Source organism: Balaenoptera ricei, chromosome 4 (genome assembly GCF_028023285.1).
Source record: "Balaenoptera ricei isolate mBalRic1 chromosome 4, mBalRic1.hap2, whole genome shotgun sequence".
In the NCBI taxonomy this organism is placed as follows: Eukaryota; Metazoa; Chordata; class Mammalia; order Artiodactyla; family Balaenopteridae; genus Balaenoptera; species Balaenoptera ricei.
The window spans coordinates 20,401,089-20,417,708 of NC_082642.1; the positions used below are offsets into that span (position 1 = coordinate 20,401,089).

General features: G+C 40.7%; 1 protein-coding gene across 1 annotated transcript in view; it reads right to left on the reverse strand.

Annotated features, from left to right (window-relative positions):
- IL20RB (interleukin 20 receptor subunit beta) overlaps positions 1–13,682 on the reverse strand; it is a 29,973-nt gene extending 16,291 nt beyond the window's left edge. Inside the window, exons 1-2 of the mRNA XM_059921915.1 lie at positions 13,545–13,682; positions 1,519–1,645 (exon numbers count right to left, since the gene is read on the reverse strand). Coding sequence (XP_059777898.1) covers positions 1,519–1,645; positions 13,545–13,617 — 200 coding nt within the window. The 5' untranslated portion in view covers positions 13,618–13,682. The remainder of the gene's footprint in view (positions 1–1,518; positions 1,646–13,544) is intronic.
- Positions 13,683–16,620: the final 2,938 nt, after the last annotated feature.

Here is a 16,620-nt window from a genome sequence, read left to right on the forward strand (position 1 = left end):
GTCGCATCCACTGACTTTTTATGGGTCAGGAAAACAAGCATTTGCTCCATACTCCAGTTTCTCCCCTCGCCTCCCTCACCGACCATCCTTTCCTCCTTACTCCTTCTCACCAGACAAGGGAGGCCCAAGCATAAACCCCACTCTGTCCCAGTCTCTCCATCTGCACGCTCACCACCCCAGTCTCAGCCGCTGTCATCCCTTGCCTTGCTGTGTGTCTCCTGACTGATTTTCCTGCTTCCCTTCCTGCCAGTCTTCAAACCATTCATCACTCAGCAGAGCGTAACATTTGTCTCCTTAGTGGCTTCCAAAGAGTCTAGAATGGAATCCAAACTCTCTCCCATGGCCTAGAAGACTCTCTGGCCTTCTCACTACACCCCTAAACGTGATGCTCCCTCCACACAGGCCTCCTCGCCCTCCCTCCGACGGGCTGTCACGTTCGCTGTGCCTCAGGTGCTCTGCCCCTGCATTCCCATTGGCTGCCTGCTCCTGTCCTTCAGATATTGGCTGAAATATCACATCCTCAGACAGACCTTCCCAGACCATCTGATAAAAAGCTGCCACAGAGTCAACTCTGTTGCATCAGCCTTTTAGCTTCCTCCTAGAGATGATTTCTATCTGAACTTACCTACAGCAATGCTGCCTGATAGAACTTTCCGTGTTGGTGGAAATGTTCTGTATCCATGTTGTTCTATATGGTACCTACTAGCTGTATGTGGCTATTAAGAACTTGAAATGTGGCTCGTATGACTGGGAAAGAGACATTTTAATTTAATTTAATTTAACTTTGATTAATTTAAATTTAAATAGCTGTCTGTGTCTAGTGGCTACCACACTGGACAGTGCAGACCTCGTGTACTTATTTCTTTACCTTTTTACTGTCTCCTCCTCTAAATGTAAGCTCCCTCTGTCCAGAAGCTTTGTCGACTGTACCCGTGAGCCTAAGAGAATGTCTGCACATGTAGCTGTTCAGTTTGTATAAATTGTTAATGAAATATATTGAGCACCTTCTGTGTTCCTGTCACTCCTTGACAGCTCCAAGGGCCTGGACACCTGGAGAAGGGCCAGCTGACCTATAGGATCACAATTTGTTTTGGCTTCTAGGGGCAAGCACACAGTCAGGAAAACTGAGGTCTCCCCCACCCCCAAAGGATCTGAGTCCCCAGTGATTTCTCCACCTCAAGTCAGAGGCAAACTCGTTTCTTCTTAAAATTTTCTTCAGCATTAGACAATTGACTCACTGTTGGAAAGAAGCTTCACCAAAAAGTGTTTATACATGTTTGTGTTCCCAGGGAGTTCACTGTCAAATCCATGGGACAATTTCCCTGTTGCTTCAACTCTCTCAGTGCCCATGCAGACAGAGGATGCAGATCATGGGCAATAACCTCTCCCTGGGCTCACAAAGCTTCCTTGAGCTCCGGAATGAAGGTTGTGATTCCTGGAGAGGAATCAACTAATGTCTAAAAGAGAAAAACTGAAGAAAAAAAAAAAAACACCAAAAAACCAAAAAACAAAACTCACCCTTGGTACTCGACAGAATAGTGTATTATTTCTCCAGGCACAATCACTGGGCTCCACGTCAAGACATGCTTCATGTTGGTTGATTGTACAGAGAGGTTCTGAGGGGCAGGCAGAACAGCCACTCCATCTGGGACCAAGGCAGATAGACAGGCTGACAGGTAAGCTCAGGGGGCTGGCATCGGGGGAAATGCCATAGCTTCAAGTTAGTTTCTAATGAAAAGCCAAACATGCTTAGGAACTAGAAACAACTCTAATGTCACCATACTTGTGTTCGTGCTAAATTTTTGCTATCATCATTGTAATTCTGCCTTTGGTGATTGAATGGCATGTTAATATTAATAATAATAATGGCTAATATTATTGAGCACTTACCATGCTCTATCTAGGCCGTGTGCTAGGTTGTCACACGATTATCTCATTTAATCCTCATGACCATACTGGGAGGTAAGGACCATTAGTTTCTCTGTTGTACAAATGAGAAAACTGAAGCACATTATGTACAACCCTTATGTCATGTTGCTCTAGATGCAGGCCTTGACTCTGCCACTTATTATGTGACCTAAAGCAAGTTGCATAAGCCCCCCACCCCTATATGGCAAACCCATACCGGCTCCTGCCAGCTTCTCATCACCATCCTCTCCTGCTACTGCCATCCTCAGGTACCAAAGCAATTCGTTTGTGTCCCCAAGAAGGCCAAACAGGGCGCAGCTGCCATCTGGGAAGTGCAGGCTCAGGTCGGCCGTGGAAGGAGTCCAGTGCAGAAAGGCACCAAGCCAGCTCGGAGGCTCTGCCCCCGGCAGCCTGCAGCCCTCTGAGCCAGCCGGGATTCAAGCACCTGCTCACACAGCTGTGTGCTCAGAGTGTGCACACAGTGGGTCTACAGTTTGCACACAGAATCAAAGAGGCCTGTGAAGCTGAACCTGCCCTCTTAAGGACTTTGCAGCCTCAGGGCTCATCCTTGCATGTAACCCAGGGTGCAGTCTGGATCTTCCACTATGGTCTTCCCCTCCGACTTTCACACACTCTTCTTTCAATGCCCAACACCTGCCTCCCTTTGCTGTTACAGTTGCAGTGATAATATCGACAGCATGGTGTGTGTGAGGCTGGGACCCTCGCCTGGGACTTTTCATCTGTGTGCCTGTCTCCAGATTGGCACCTGCTGTTCGTTATCCAGCGCTGTAACCACGAGAGGATGGGTGCTGCCAGGGACACCCCACCTGGTGCCCTTGCTTCTTCTCTAATGTAGGACCCTGGTGATGCATCCCGATCTCACTCTCAGCATCCACGGCCTGCCCTGTGAAGAAACACCTAGGGTACCCACAAGGGAGGCTTCCTGCCCTCCCCACCTTTAAACTTGTAATCACCCAAAGGATGAAAAGGAAAAGAGCCAGCTGCAGTGAGGTCACATGGGAGGGTGGAGTGTGGTCCTCTCTGACATCCTTCCTCTGGTAAAGTAGACAAAACATTTCCCTAGTCAGATATGTGAAGATTATAAAGCTATGTAAATATAAAGCTCTAATTCATAATTCTAAAACTCTCAAAAATGAAATCTCCTGGCCCAGATGATTACACTGGAGAATACTATGAGATAGTTAAAGAGAAATTAACACCAATTTTATACAATCTCTTCAAACAAATAGAAGAGGAAAAAGCACTTTCCAACTAATTTATGAGGCCAGTATTACCCTGATACCAAGATCAGGTAAAGGTAGTATGTATTTAAAAAAACAAAAGACTACAGATCAATATATCTCATGCACTTAAATGCCAAAATCTTCAACAAAATACTAGCAATCTAAATTCAATAATGTATAAAAAGGATTATGCACCATGATCAAGTGGAATTTATTCCAGGTATGCAAGGCTGGTTCAATATTTGAAAATCAATTAATGTAATCCACTGCATGAACAAATTAAAGAAGAAAAATCATACAATCATATCAGTTGACACTGAAAAAGCATTTACAAAATTCAACATCCATTCATGATTTAAAAACAGAAAACAACAACAAAAAACCTCTCTTCGAGTCAAGAACATTAGGGAGTTACCTCAATTTGATAATGACCATCTATAAAAAACCTACAGTTAACATCTTATTCAATGGTGAAAGACTGAATTCTTTCCCCCTAAAAGCAAGAACAAGGCAAGGGTGCTCACCCTCATCACTTTTACTCGACATTGTACTAGAAGTTCTAGCAGCTGTAATAAGGCAAACAAAGGAAGTAAAAGGCATTACAGATTGGAAAAGAAGTAATTAATCTCCCCCTATTTGCACGCTACGTAGGAAATCCCACAGAATCTACCAAAAAACCTCCTAAAACTAATAGTGAGTTCAGCAAGTTCATAGGATACAAGATAAACATTAAAAATTAGTTGTACTTTTAAATACTAGAGATGAACACTTATACACAGAAATTTAAAATATTATTTACAATCATTCCCTCCCTCAAAAGAAAAACTCAGGTGTAAATCTAACGAAACATATCTAGGATTTGTATGGGGAAAACTCCACAATGCTGGTGAAAGATTTCAAAGAAAATATAAATAGATGGAGAGACATACTGTGCTCATGAATCGGACAATTTGACATAGTTAAAATGGTAATTCTCCCCAAAATGATATACAGGATTAACGTGATTCCTATCAAAATCCCAGCAAGGTTTTTTGTAGATATATACCAGCTTTTTCCAAAATTTATAAGCAAAGGCAAAGGAACGAGAATAACTGAAACAACTGTGAAAAAGAATAAAGTGAGAGAAATCAATCTACCCAATTTTAAGACTTACAGTAATGAAGATTGTGTGGTATTGACAAAGAAATAGACATATAGATTGATGAAACAATATAGACATCCCAGAAATAGATCCACACAATGCTCAATTGATTTTTGGCAAAGGTACAAAAGCAATTCAATGAAGGAAGGATAGCCTTTTCAACGAATAATATTAGACCAATTGGATATTTGCAGGCAAATAAAAAACCTCAACCTAAATCTCACACCTTATGCAAAAATTAACTCAAAGTGGACCATAGACTTAATAACGCAAAATATGAAACTCTGAACTTTTAGGAAAAAACATAGGAGAAAATCTTCAGAGCTAGACCGTGATTTCTTAGACTTGACACCGAAAGCAAGATCCATAAAAGGAAACATTTATAAATGGGCATCATCAAACTTAAAATATCTTGCTCTGCAAAAGACCCTGTTAAGAGGATGAAAATACAAGATACAGACTGGGAGAAAGTATTTGCAAACTATATATTGCACAAAGGATTCATATCTAGAATATACATACAAAGAATACTCAAAACCCTACAGTAGAAAAGCAAACAATTCAATTAGAAAACGGGCAAAAGACATGAAGAGTCATTTCACCAAAAAGCACATACAGATGGCAAATGAGCACATGAAAAGATGTTCAATATCATTAGCTATTAGGGAAATGCAAATTAAAACTTCCGTGAGATAGCACCACACAGCCATCAGAATGACTAAAAATTTTTAAAGTAACAATACCAGACCCTGGTGAGGATGCAGGGAAAGTCATTCATACATCGCTGGTGGGAATATAAAGTGGTACAGCCACTCTGGAAGATAGTTCAGCAGTTTCTTGTGAAACTAAACTTGTAATTACTATACAGCCCACCAGTTGCACTCTTGGGCATTTATCCCAAAGTAGTAAAAATTTATATCACACAAGATCTGCACAACAATGTCTATAAACAAACTGGAATCAGCCCAGATGCCCACAGGTGAATGGTTAAACAAATTATGGTATATCCAATTAAAAGGAACAAACTATCACTACATAAAACAATCTGGATGAATCTCTAGGAAATTATGCCAAGTGAAAAAACCCAACCCCCCAAAAGTTACATACTGTATGATTCTATTTTTATAACATTTTGAAATGGCAAAATTTTAGAAATGGAGAACAGATTAATGGTTGCCAGGGGTTAGGAACAGTGGGGAAAGGCACAGTAGGCGGAGGTTCTAAAAAGGCAACAGGAGTATCGTTGTGATACTGGAACTGTTCAATATCTTGACTGTGGCGATAAATACACAAACCTATTACACACACACACACACACACACACACACACTCGAACGAGTGCAAGTAAAGCTGGGGAAATCTGAATAAGACAGGTGGATTGTATCAATGATGTCAATATCCTGGTTGTGATATTATACTATTGTTTTGCGAAATACCATTGGGGAAACTGGGCTTTCTGTATTATTTCTTATAACTGCATATAAATCTAGAATTACCTCAACAAAATTTCAGTTAAAAAATACAAACATAGTGTCATCACACCTAAAAAATTAGCATTTAAAAAAAATTAGCATTAATTCTGATTATCTGCATGACAAGATACATTTTAAAAGACCATGATAGGATAAATTCAAACAGGATGAAATGCACCTAGGAGAAAAGTAAAGTTGTAGAATAAGGTGCAGTCAATTAAATCAGTGAGGGACACCTGTTTAGGGTGGGAGACCTAACAATTAGGTGTCCTAATGACCAGGGCACTCATCAAGGCTTTAAGCAACATACTCTGAGGTTGAGTTTCTGGGTATATCTTTCTTCATGAGAGGCACACAGGCAGGACAACAGCAAGAGATGTCCCAAAATTTAGGTGGCTCCATTATGTTATGCAGCAGTTTGCACTTGTGTAACTGTCTTCTCCTACCTGTGAAGTTCCAAATCTAACTCCACTATGGGCAAAATACTCAGTTTCATTCCTGTCTTAAAATGAAAACTAATGCTTCTTTCTGAGCCCTGTAAGCAACATCTTCAATATCTTTATGCCATTTGTATTGTATATTCCAAATTCCTTCTTTGTTTTGTTGTTGTTTATGTAGCACACATACACATTGGGAATGAGATGGAAAATCAGTAATGCCCATGAACTACTGATGCCAGGGGATGTTTAATTGGGTTACATAGAAAGCATGGTGGCCCTACATGAGGAAAGATCCATTTTATGCTAGGACACTAAATAGGGAAGTCTATTTTCAGCTCAGACTCCAAGCTGAAAGTGACTCCTTTCACCTATGAAGTGTTTCATAGGTGAAACCCCTCCAGTTGTTAGACAAGGCTCACTGTGGTCCTGAGAACACAATTCAGTGGAGAAAAAGGAAACTTCGTTATCCACCCACCATTCTCATTAACAAGAAATGTCGTCTACCAGCCTTCCTTCAAGTCTCTGAAGAAACCAGTTAATAGAGACTCTTCCTGATGTGAATGAGCAAATGCAAAAACAAAGAATGCACTCAAGGCGGGAGGGGAGAGTAAGCTTACAGTGTGAACAGGAAAGACATATTGGCCACAGCGAGAAGGGTGCAAAATTGGGAATAATTATTTCCTCAGCCACACTGGATGAGAATTCTCAACGGAGCTAGACCAAGATATTGGAATATCTTCTGTATAATTGTTTGGCTCCTTATGAATAGTTATGCTCCCGTTACTGTAGAGAATTGTTCTTGTTCTAGCAGTCTGACTCCAGTATCTCAAGAAGGCCCACTGGGTGGAGCCTCTTGGGTGTTTCCAATAGAGACTTGAGCCAGGTGACTGTGACTATTTAAGATTCTGCTGCTCAGTGTGGCAGAAAGTAGCTAAGCAACATTTTTTGCATAGAGCTGCATTCACAAAGCTGATCCCTCTTTCTTGCGGCCTGTTAGTATTCTATTGCTGCTGTAACAAATTCCCACAAATGTAGTATCTGAAAACAACACGGATTTATTATTTTCCAGTTCCATAGGTCAGAAATCTGATACAGGTCTAACTGGGCTAAAATCAAGGTGTTGGCAGGACCGCAGGCTCCAGGGGAGACTGTTTTCTTGCCATTCCCAGCTGCTGGTGGCCACCCACCTTCTTGCGCATGGCTCCTCCTTCCTCCATCTTTAAAGCCAACAATGGCTGGTTGAGTCCCTTTCATGCTTCAAATTTCTCCTGTCTCTTTTTCTGTCCTCCCATCTCTCTCTCAGTGCATCCAGGAAAGGTTCTCAGCTTTGAAGGACTCATGTGATTAGATTGGGCCCACACTGATAATCCAGGATAATCTCCTAATCTCAAAATCCCATAACATTAATCATATCTTTAAAATCCCTCTTTCCATAAGAGGTAACGTATCCACAGGTTCCAGGAATTAGAACGTGGATATCTTTGGGGGACCATCATTCTGACTACCCCATGGGGCTTGCACTTCAGGGGATACTGATACCATGAACTGACACGATACCCTAAAATGTCTCCCTCGAATACAGTAAATTATTTCAAAGAGAATCCCCTTGTATGTGACCAGAAGAAGAAAAGAGCAAGGCTGAGCTAGGACATGGCGGCTAAGCAGGTTGCTGGCATCACTCTCTGCCTAAGTAACTAGTGCCCACACCCCAGCTTCAAAAGGTATGCAAACCAATTCATGCCTCAGGAAAGTGATCTACTGCTTCAGGATCTTAAAGTATGGCCTTTGGATCAGCAGCATCACAATACCCAGGAGCTTATTAGAAATGCAGACTCTCAGGCTGCAACCTGTGCCCTACAGAACCAGAATGTGCATTTTAACAAGATCCCCCAGGTAATTCATAAGCATATTAAAGTTTGAGAAGCACTGGTATATAGAGTTCTAATTGTTTTCAACCTTGCCTGCCCATGAGAATCACTGGGGAGGTGGCTTTTTGTGGGTTTTTTTTTTAAGTTTTATTTTGAAATAATTTCAGACTTACAGAAGAGTTGCAAAAATAGTACAGAGAGCTTCCATATACCCTTCATTCAGCCTTCCAGATGTACATGACCATAGTACAAATATGAAAAGGAAGATATTAACATTGGCCCAATATCAATAATGAAGCCTCAGTATTTGTTCGAATTTCACCGATTTTTTCCCCTAAAGTCTTCCTTCCTTCCTTCCTGCCTTCCTTCCTTCCTTCCTTTTTTTTCAGGAACCAATCCAGGATCCCACATTTAGTTGTCATATCTATACTTAGTCTTCTTCAGTCTGTCCTCAATCTTTCCTTGACATTTTTTACGGGTACTGGTCAGTTGTTTTCTAGACTATTTCTCAGTTTTGGTTTGTCTAATGTCTTTTCATGATTTGATTAAGGTTGTGCATTTTTGGCACATACTCACAGGGAATACATGATGTTGCTATGTCTTATTACTGGTGGTGTTAAATTTGACCACTTGGTTAAGGTGGTGTCTTCACTATAAAATGACCATTTTCCCCTTTATAATTAATAAATAACTTAGGGGAGATACTGTGACACTATGCAAATATTCTTTCTCCCCCAACTTTCATCCATTAATTTTTGTGTTTATTGGTGGATGTTACTTGCAACAATCATTGCTGTGATGTTTTAATTGTGATTTTCTATGTGTTAACTGGAATTCTGTAAGAAAGAGCTCTTCCTTCTCCACCATTTGTAATGGAAATTTATTTTATTCTAACGTTATTTATTTTGTTACTCAAATTGTTCCAGCTTTGGCCATTGGGAGCTTTCTTGGGTTTTGTGTCCTTTTGACTTACTCCCATCTCTCACTCTCTTTTTTCATGTTATTTTTATTAATAGACTTTTAATTTTTAGAATAATTTTAGATTTATAGGGAAAAAATGCAGACAGTAAGTACACAGAGTTCCTGTACACCCTTCACTCAGCTTCCTCTAATGCTAACATCTTATATAGTCATGATATATTTGTCAAAACTAAGAAACTAACATTGTACATTACTATTAACTAAACTACAAACTTTGTGTGGATTTTGCCAAATTTTCCACTAATGTCCTTTTCTCATTCCAGGATCTAATCCAGGATACTTGTTGCATTTTGGCCCCCATCCTTTTTTGAGCACTTCCTTCCTTACCACAAGATTCTGCTCCAAACTTCCATTTTCTCTTCCCAGTTATGGAATAAACCACTTCTCTAAGGAGCCCCACCCAGGAAGTTTTGAAAAAGACCAGGCAACACCCTAGATTAGTTAAATCAGACCTCTGGCTGTGAAATCCTGGCATTTGTACTTTTAAAAGCTCTCCAGTTAATTCCAATGTGCACTTGAGATTGAGAACCACTGATCTAGACCTTACTTCAGGTAGCTGAAAAATAGTTAAAACTATGAACGATATATGATATCACTTATATGTGGAATCTAAAATATGACACAAATGAACCTATCTATGAAACAGAAATGGAATCATGCACATAGAGAACAGATTGATGGTTGCCAAGGGGGAGGGGGTTGGGAGAAGGGATGGAGTGGGAGGCTGGGGTTAGCAGATGTAAGCTTTTATGTATAGAATGGATAAACAACAGGTCCTACTGTGTAGCTCAGAGAACTATATTCAATATCATGGGATAAACCATAATGGAAAAGAATATAAAAAAGAATGTATATATATGTATAACTGAATCACTCTGCCATACAGCAGTAATTAACACATTATAAATCAACTATACTTCAATTAAAAAAAAAAACTATGAATGATAAATCCCTAAAGACTTAGATGTATTTCCCAGCAGGTTCTTATGTTTCCTGAAGACAGGAAACACTGTTTTGTTCATATCTAACCAGCACCTAACCCAGAACGCAGCACACAGCAGGCGCTCAGAAATACAGAATGAATGAAAACGAAACAGGTGAACCAAGTCTTGGCTCCTTAGTGAAATTAGCCTCGGCCTGATTTTTTCCCCCGAATTCCTATCTCACATTAGACCTTTGTGCCATTCTGAGGTTTATGCCCACCACAAAGTCCCTGGGCACATTTCCCAGGCAGAACCCCTTGCATCTCCTCCCTGGAATCGCCATTCTGGCTTCCCCTCACTGGGTCTGCTGTCAGCTCCCCTCGTTTGGGTTCTGTTCTGCCACCTTTACCTCCAACAGCCCTTATAGCAAATGTGTCAGAAAACATAGCAACATCTTCTTTATTCCTTTTGCTTTGTCCCTCTAAACTTTTTCTGACCTGCTTCAATGTCTCAGCTTCTTCTGCAGAGAAGTACAAAGGGCACAGGCTCTGTAGGCAGCAGAACCAGAGTCAAATCCCAGTTCTCCCACTTATTAGATATATACACTTGGGCAAATAGCTGAACCTCTCTGAGTCTCTATTTCCTATTGTATAAAATGGGGGTTATATCACCTACCTTGCAGGATTGATGTGAGATGTCAAGAGAACATTTTTGCTAATCCAGAGCACGGTGTGCGGTCATAAATGGCAGTTGCGATGGTCATTGTCGCTGTTATTATTGCTGTTATTATTACTATTATTATTATTATTATTGGTAGTGGGAATCAGTTTCCTGAATTACACACTATTATTTGAAAGGGACAGGGCAAGGCAAATAAATTCTGTAAAAGAGAGCAAGAGGGCTTCCCTGGTGGCGCAGTGGTTGAGAATCTGCCTGCCAATGCAGGGGACGCGGGTTCGAGCCCTGGTCTGGGAAGATCCCACATGCCGCGGAGCAACTGGGCCCGTGAGCCACAATTACTGAGCCTGCGCATCTGGAGCCTGTGCTCGGCAAGGAGGGGCCCGCGATAGTGAGAGGCCCGCGCACCGCGATGAAGAGTGGCCCCCACTTGCCACAACTAGAGAAAGCCCTCGCACAGAAACGAAGACCCAACACAGCCATACATACATACATACATACATACATACATACATAAAAAAAAAAGAATGTAAGCAGACAAGAATAGCATTAAAAAAATAAAAAAATAAAAAATAAGAGAGCAAGACCTCTACCCATCTGTCCCAAGGATCTAGAGTAAGTAGTAGAAGTTCATTTAGACATTGCAGAAATCACTGCAGGCTCCTACACAGTCCAGAGTAAATGGTCAAAATTGCATAAAGGCAACCTCAGCTAAAGCAAATAACTGCTGACACCACCATCGGTTTGCATAACCAACAGATGAAAAGTAACATGGGGGTGGGCACACTTACATCTTCAGAGTGCCTTTGTTTGCATAATCTCGTTTGACACCTCCCAACTGAAAGGTAGCTATTTTGACCATTTTGCAGATGAGGAAACTGAAGTGATAGCGATATATTCACTGAACAAGCAAGTGATAAAAGTCAAAACTCACACACAGGTCTTTCTCACTCTGACATCTTTGTGGCTTCTACCACTGGTGGGTTTTTTTGGTTTTTTTGGGGGGGGGTGGGTGGTGGAGGGGGACAGGGATGGTGGTTGTAGTTTTTTGTTTGTTTTTGTTTTTATTTCTGTGTAAGTTTACAGGTGTCTGAAGAGTACTCACCTCCAGGTCTACTTGAAATAGGAGTTTTCAGGAAAAGGCTTAAAAGACTAGACTACCTCATTGAAGAAAATGTCAAATTAAAAAATGGGTGAAGGGGATCAAAAAAGTATAAATTTCCAGTTATAAAATAAATAAATCATGGGGATGTAATATATAGCATGGTGACTATAGTTACTGTACTGCATATTTGAAAGTTGCTAAGAAAGTAGATCTTAAAAGTCTTCATCACAAGAAGAAAAAATTTGTATGGTGACAGCTGTTAACTAGACTTATTACAGTGACCATTTCACAATACATACAAATATCAAATCATTATGTTGTACACCTGAAACTAGTATAATGTCATATGTCAGTTATACCTTAATTAAAAAAAAAAAAATCAGGAAAAATATGCTGGCCTTTCCCCTTCTCATTTGGCCACCCCATCTTCTCCCTTTAGCTTAGTGGAGGAGTGTTTTCCTAACAACTTGTTTGTGCCACCAACTAATCAATCAATCAAGTAACTAACCAATCAACTAACATGCTGAGCCTATGCTAGGGGCTGTGGGGACGCCAGGAAAGATGCCTAGGCCCTGCCTTCAGGCCAGTGCCGGAAACAGAAATAACCCACTGAAACAGAGTACGTGGGGTCAAGGATCAAAGGAGGGAGGTCTGGGAAGGGGCTGCAGGAGCAGGGACCCATCTGGCATGATGATGGGAGGACGGGTTTGGGATGGGGTAAGGACTGGAGAGGGAGCTTCTGAAGGAAAGAACAACAGTAAAGACCAGGAGGAGGAAATGAGGGGGTGATGCGCCAGCTGTGAAGACAGCAGCCGCCTGTGGCCCATACTTGTTTTCAAGGAGTAGTGAGAAATAGGATTGGGGCCTAAATATGGTGTGTCATGAAACAAACAGCAAATTTGCTCATCATGTGCTGAGACATAGAGTTGTGAAGGGTTTTGAGCTACACAGGCATAAATTTGATGTTTAAGTCAGCTCTAAACATTTGCTAATCACCTCGGCACTGATTTGTTACCTGATTTAAACTAACTAGAATAATTAGTTCTCAGTGTTAAAAAAAAGAAAGTACTCAAGACACCCACAGACACTGCAAAGTGCCTAGTACCTTGGTGTATTCAAATTAGAAATTTCTCTTAAATGTTATTTGACAGGAAGAAACATCAAAAGCGAAAGCTGCGATTTTAGAACAATAACATGTAGGTGCAAGCAGCCAGAAATGGAGCAGAGAAAATTATGTAATCTTACTGGCAGGCAAAATGTCCCAAACCAAAGACTTTTAAAAATGGTATGGAGTACCTGACTGCTACCTTTTCTGAAGTGACCAGGAGAGAATTCCAATTTTCATAAGTCTTGTACCCAATATTAAGGTTGCAAATTATGTCTTTTTATTCACGTGTATTTTGTTAGAATCTTTACTTAAACCTGTCCGTACAGTGAACATCTCTGAGGCACACACAGAAAGACTGAGATAATAAATATGTTGTGGCTTTTAAAACTAAATAGTAAGATAAATAACAAAATGCATGGATCTCTGCTAACCTTTAAACTATTTGTTCTGATGCTTTATCTTCCTAGATTGTTCTGTGGACATTAAGAGATTTCTAAACAGAATGCAGGCCTTTTCTTTGTGGGGACGGAGGATTAGGAGGTGAGAAACCTTTTCAAAAACAGACATAAGATGTTCTATGCATATATTGCAACCCCAAACCCTGGGAAAGTATTTTTCACCTTCTTAACCTATATTTGAGTCCCAGACTGTAGGCGGTATTCTGATTCATACTTACCCACGAGCAAACAAGGAATCAAGGCGTAGGAAAACCACATGATAAGACTTGTCTCGATTTCTTCTAGAACCATTGTGAGGGTCTCTGTTTGGCAGGCTCAGTTTGACCTGGAACATTGTTTCCTTCCAGAATGAAGCACTCTTTCCATATCAGCCATCCTTGCTTCAGAACGCAGAAGTTGGAGCTGAGTCTGAGTCGCTGTAAAGCCTGAATTGTTCTGGAAAGAGGAGCCAGCCCAGACAGCTCAGGAGAAGCGGGCTGGGCAGCACCCTCCTTTCTGCCCAAACCCAGATGTTGCATCAGGGGGTGTGGCCTAAGAGAGTTCCAGAGAAAAGATAATTCTGGGAAGCTTAAGAATCTGCATGGGGGAGATACCTGGATCATAGGCTCTGCCCTGGGGGACCCTGGTGGTCTCCAGAGGCACCCCTGGCAGTAGCAGGCAAGATTATCTAAACTTCTCATCAAATAGCTGTTCTCTTCCAAGTCTCTCTCCTGTGAGTTCATGCAAGCTAGGTACTGATTAGCTCTTTTTCTACATCTCCACTTCAAAAAAAGTAGAGAAGTTTAAAAAATTTTTTCTAAATATCTTTTATAGAGTCAGGAGGTGAAGAATATATAGCTTCATATTTGCTTGCATATGCAAAAAGAAAACCTGGAAGGAGATAGAGAAACTACCAAGATTGTTTACCTTGGGGCAAAGGGAGTGGGAATTGGGAAGACAGAGGAGAAAAATGAGAACGAGACTCCACTACATTTTGTTTGTTTGGGGATTTTTAAAAAATTGTTTTTATTGTGGTAAAATACACATAACATAAATTTACCATCTTAACCATTTTTAAGTATACAGTTCAGTGGTATCAAATGCATCCAAATTGTTGTACAATCATTACCAACATCTGTCCACGTAACTCTTTTCATCTTGTAAAACTGAAACTCTATATCCATTAAACAGTAACTCCGCCTTCTCCCCTCTCCTGGAAACCACCATTATACTTCTGTCTTTATGGTTTTTACTACTCTAAGTACCTCATATAAGTGGAATCATGCAGTACTTGTCTTTCTGTGACTTGCTTATTTCACTTAGCATAATGTCCTCAAGTTTTGCCCATTTTGTAGTATATGGCAGAATTCCCTTCCTTTCTAGGGCTGAAAAATAGTCCATATACCACATTTTGCTTATCCATTCATCCATTGATGGACACTTGATTTGCTTCCACGTTTTAGCTATCGTGAATATAATGCTGCTCTGAACACAGATGTACTAATATCTCAAGACCCTGCTTTCAATTCTTGTGGGTGCTGTGTTATTTTTTATATTTTTTGATTACTGAACCATGTGAATGTATTATTGAAAACTTTATTTAAATGTTTTAAATTGGAAGGAAAATCTTATGATAGGGTTTGGCCCCTTAAAATGTCAGATTTTTAAACACTCTAAACACTCCACATGTGCAAACGCTTCAGTGGAAAGAACATGAATTTTAGAGTGCAACACATTTTGGTTCCAGTGTCAGAATTTATTTGCAATATAACCTTGGGAAAGTTACTTATTTATTCATTCAACAGACATTCACTGAGGGCTTATTATGTACTAGATCCTGGGAATTCGATAGTTCCTGCCCTCAACCAAAACCTAGTGGAGAAAATGGACATGAGAATAATCACAAATCAATACTGAAAATGAAGTGACAGAAATATTCACAAGGGAATAAAGGAGCATTAAAGAGAAACACCTAACCCAGCCTGGGTGATCAGAAAAGACTTCCTGGAGGTGACTTTGGGCTGAGTATTAAATGCTGAAAACAATCAGCCAGCCATAGCGTGTTTAGGAAACCACGAGAAGTTTGATGCAACTGGAGAGCAAGGTTGGAGTTGCAAGAAATGGGGCTCAAAGGCAGACAAAAACAGGACTCAAGAGGGAGCTTTGAATGCCTTGTTGAGGAGCTTAGAGTTTATCCTGAGTCAATGAGGGTCAAAGGAAGGGTTAAAAGCTCAAATATAATCTGTCATTCCCTGCATTTGAGCTTTAAAAAATTTATGACTAGGGTAGAGAAAATCGTGGAAGCGGCCAGACTGGAGGCAGGTGGGCCAGGAGGGAGGGATGTCGGTCAGCCAGTTGAGAGATGTTGGCTTCCACTAGGTTTTCCCATGTCTGTAGAGAAGTGACTAAATTCAAATGATGGAGGTAGAATTGACAGCTCCTAGATGTTGAGTGGATTGGAGGAGGAGGAGGCAAACATTATTTTCAGGTTCTAGGTTTGAATAACTAGGTGGATGACAGCACCTCAACCTAAATAATGTTAAGGAGGGTGGGGTGGGAGCAGGGCAGGCAGGGTTGGGGATGGTACAGAAAAAGGCTGCATGTGTTCAGCTCGATACACTTGACTTTGAGGTGCTCATATGGGCAGGGGGAGTCTCCAATATTCAAATAATCTTTGTCTCAGTTTATGAGTGTCAGGGTATGGCACCACTTCCCCTATGTTCAGCATTTCAGTGGTAGCTAAGACCAGGAGGTGAGTGAGAACATTCAGGGAGAGTATGTAGATTAAAGAGATGGGTGGATACGCTCCAGGAGAAGACCTGCATTTAAAGGACCAGCACAAGCAAAATGACATAGGAAGATATAGGGGGAATAAATAGGCCAGAGAGGTGGTCCTGGAACAAACTATGGTCTTGGAAATGATGAGGGATGGAGTGATCACCAAGGGGGGTGCAGAAGAGAGTCACTGAGTAAATTATCAAAAAATGTCTCCTGGATTTACATCACCTAGAAGGTCATTTGTAATCTCAGTAAGAGGAGTTTCAGTGGAGAACTTGGATCAGAAGCTAGATAGTTGTAGGCTGAGGACTGGATGGGAAAAGTAGCGCTCTTTTAATGTGAAGGGGAAGAAAGCAACTCTATGAGCGTCGTTTTTATAAAACAATGATGCCTTGCATAATATTTGTGGGAATTAAAGAATGTAGACAAAGCACATTAGCACAGTGCCAGGAACACAGTAGGTCTTCACAAATGCTGTATTAACCATTTGTTATATTAATAATATTAACAATAAATACATTAGGGTTTATTTGCTCT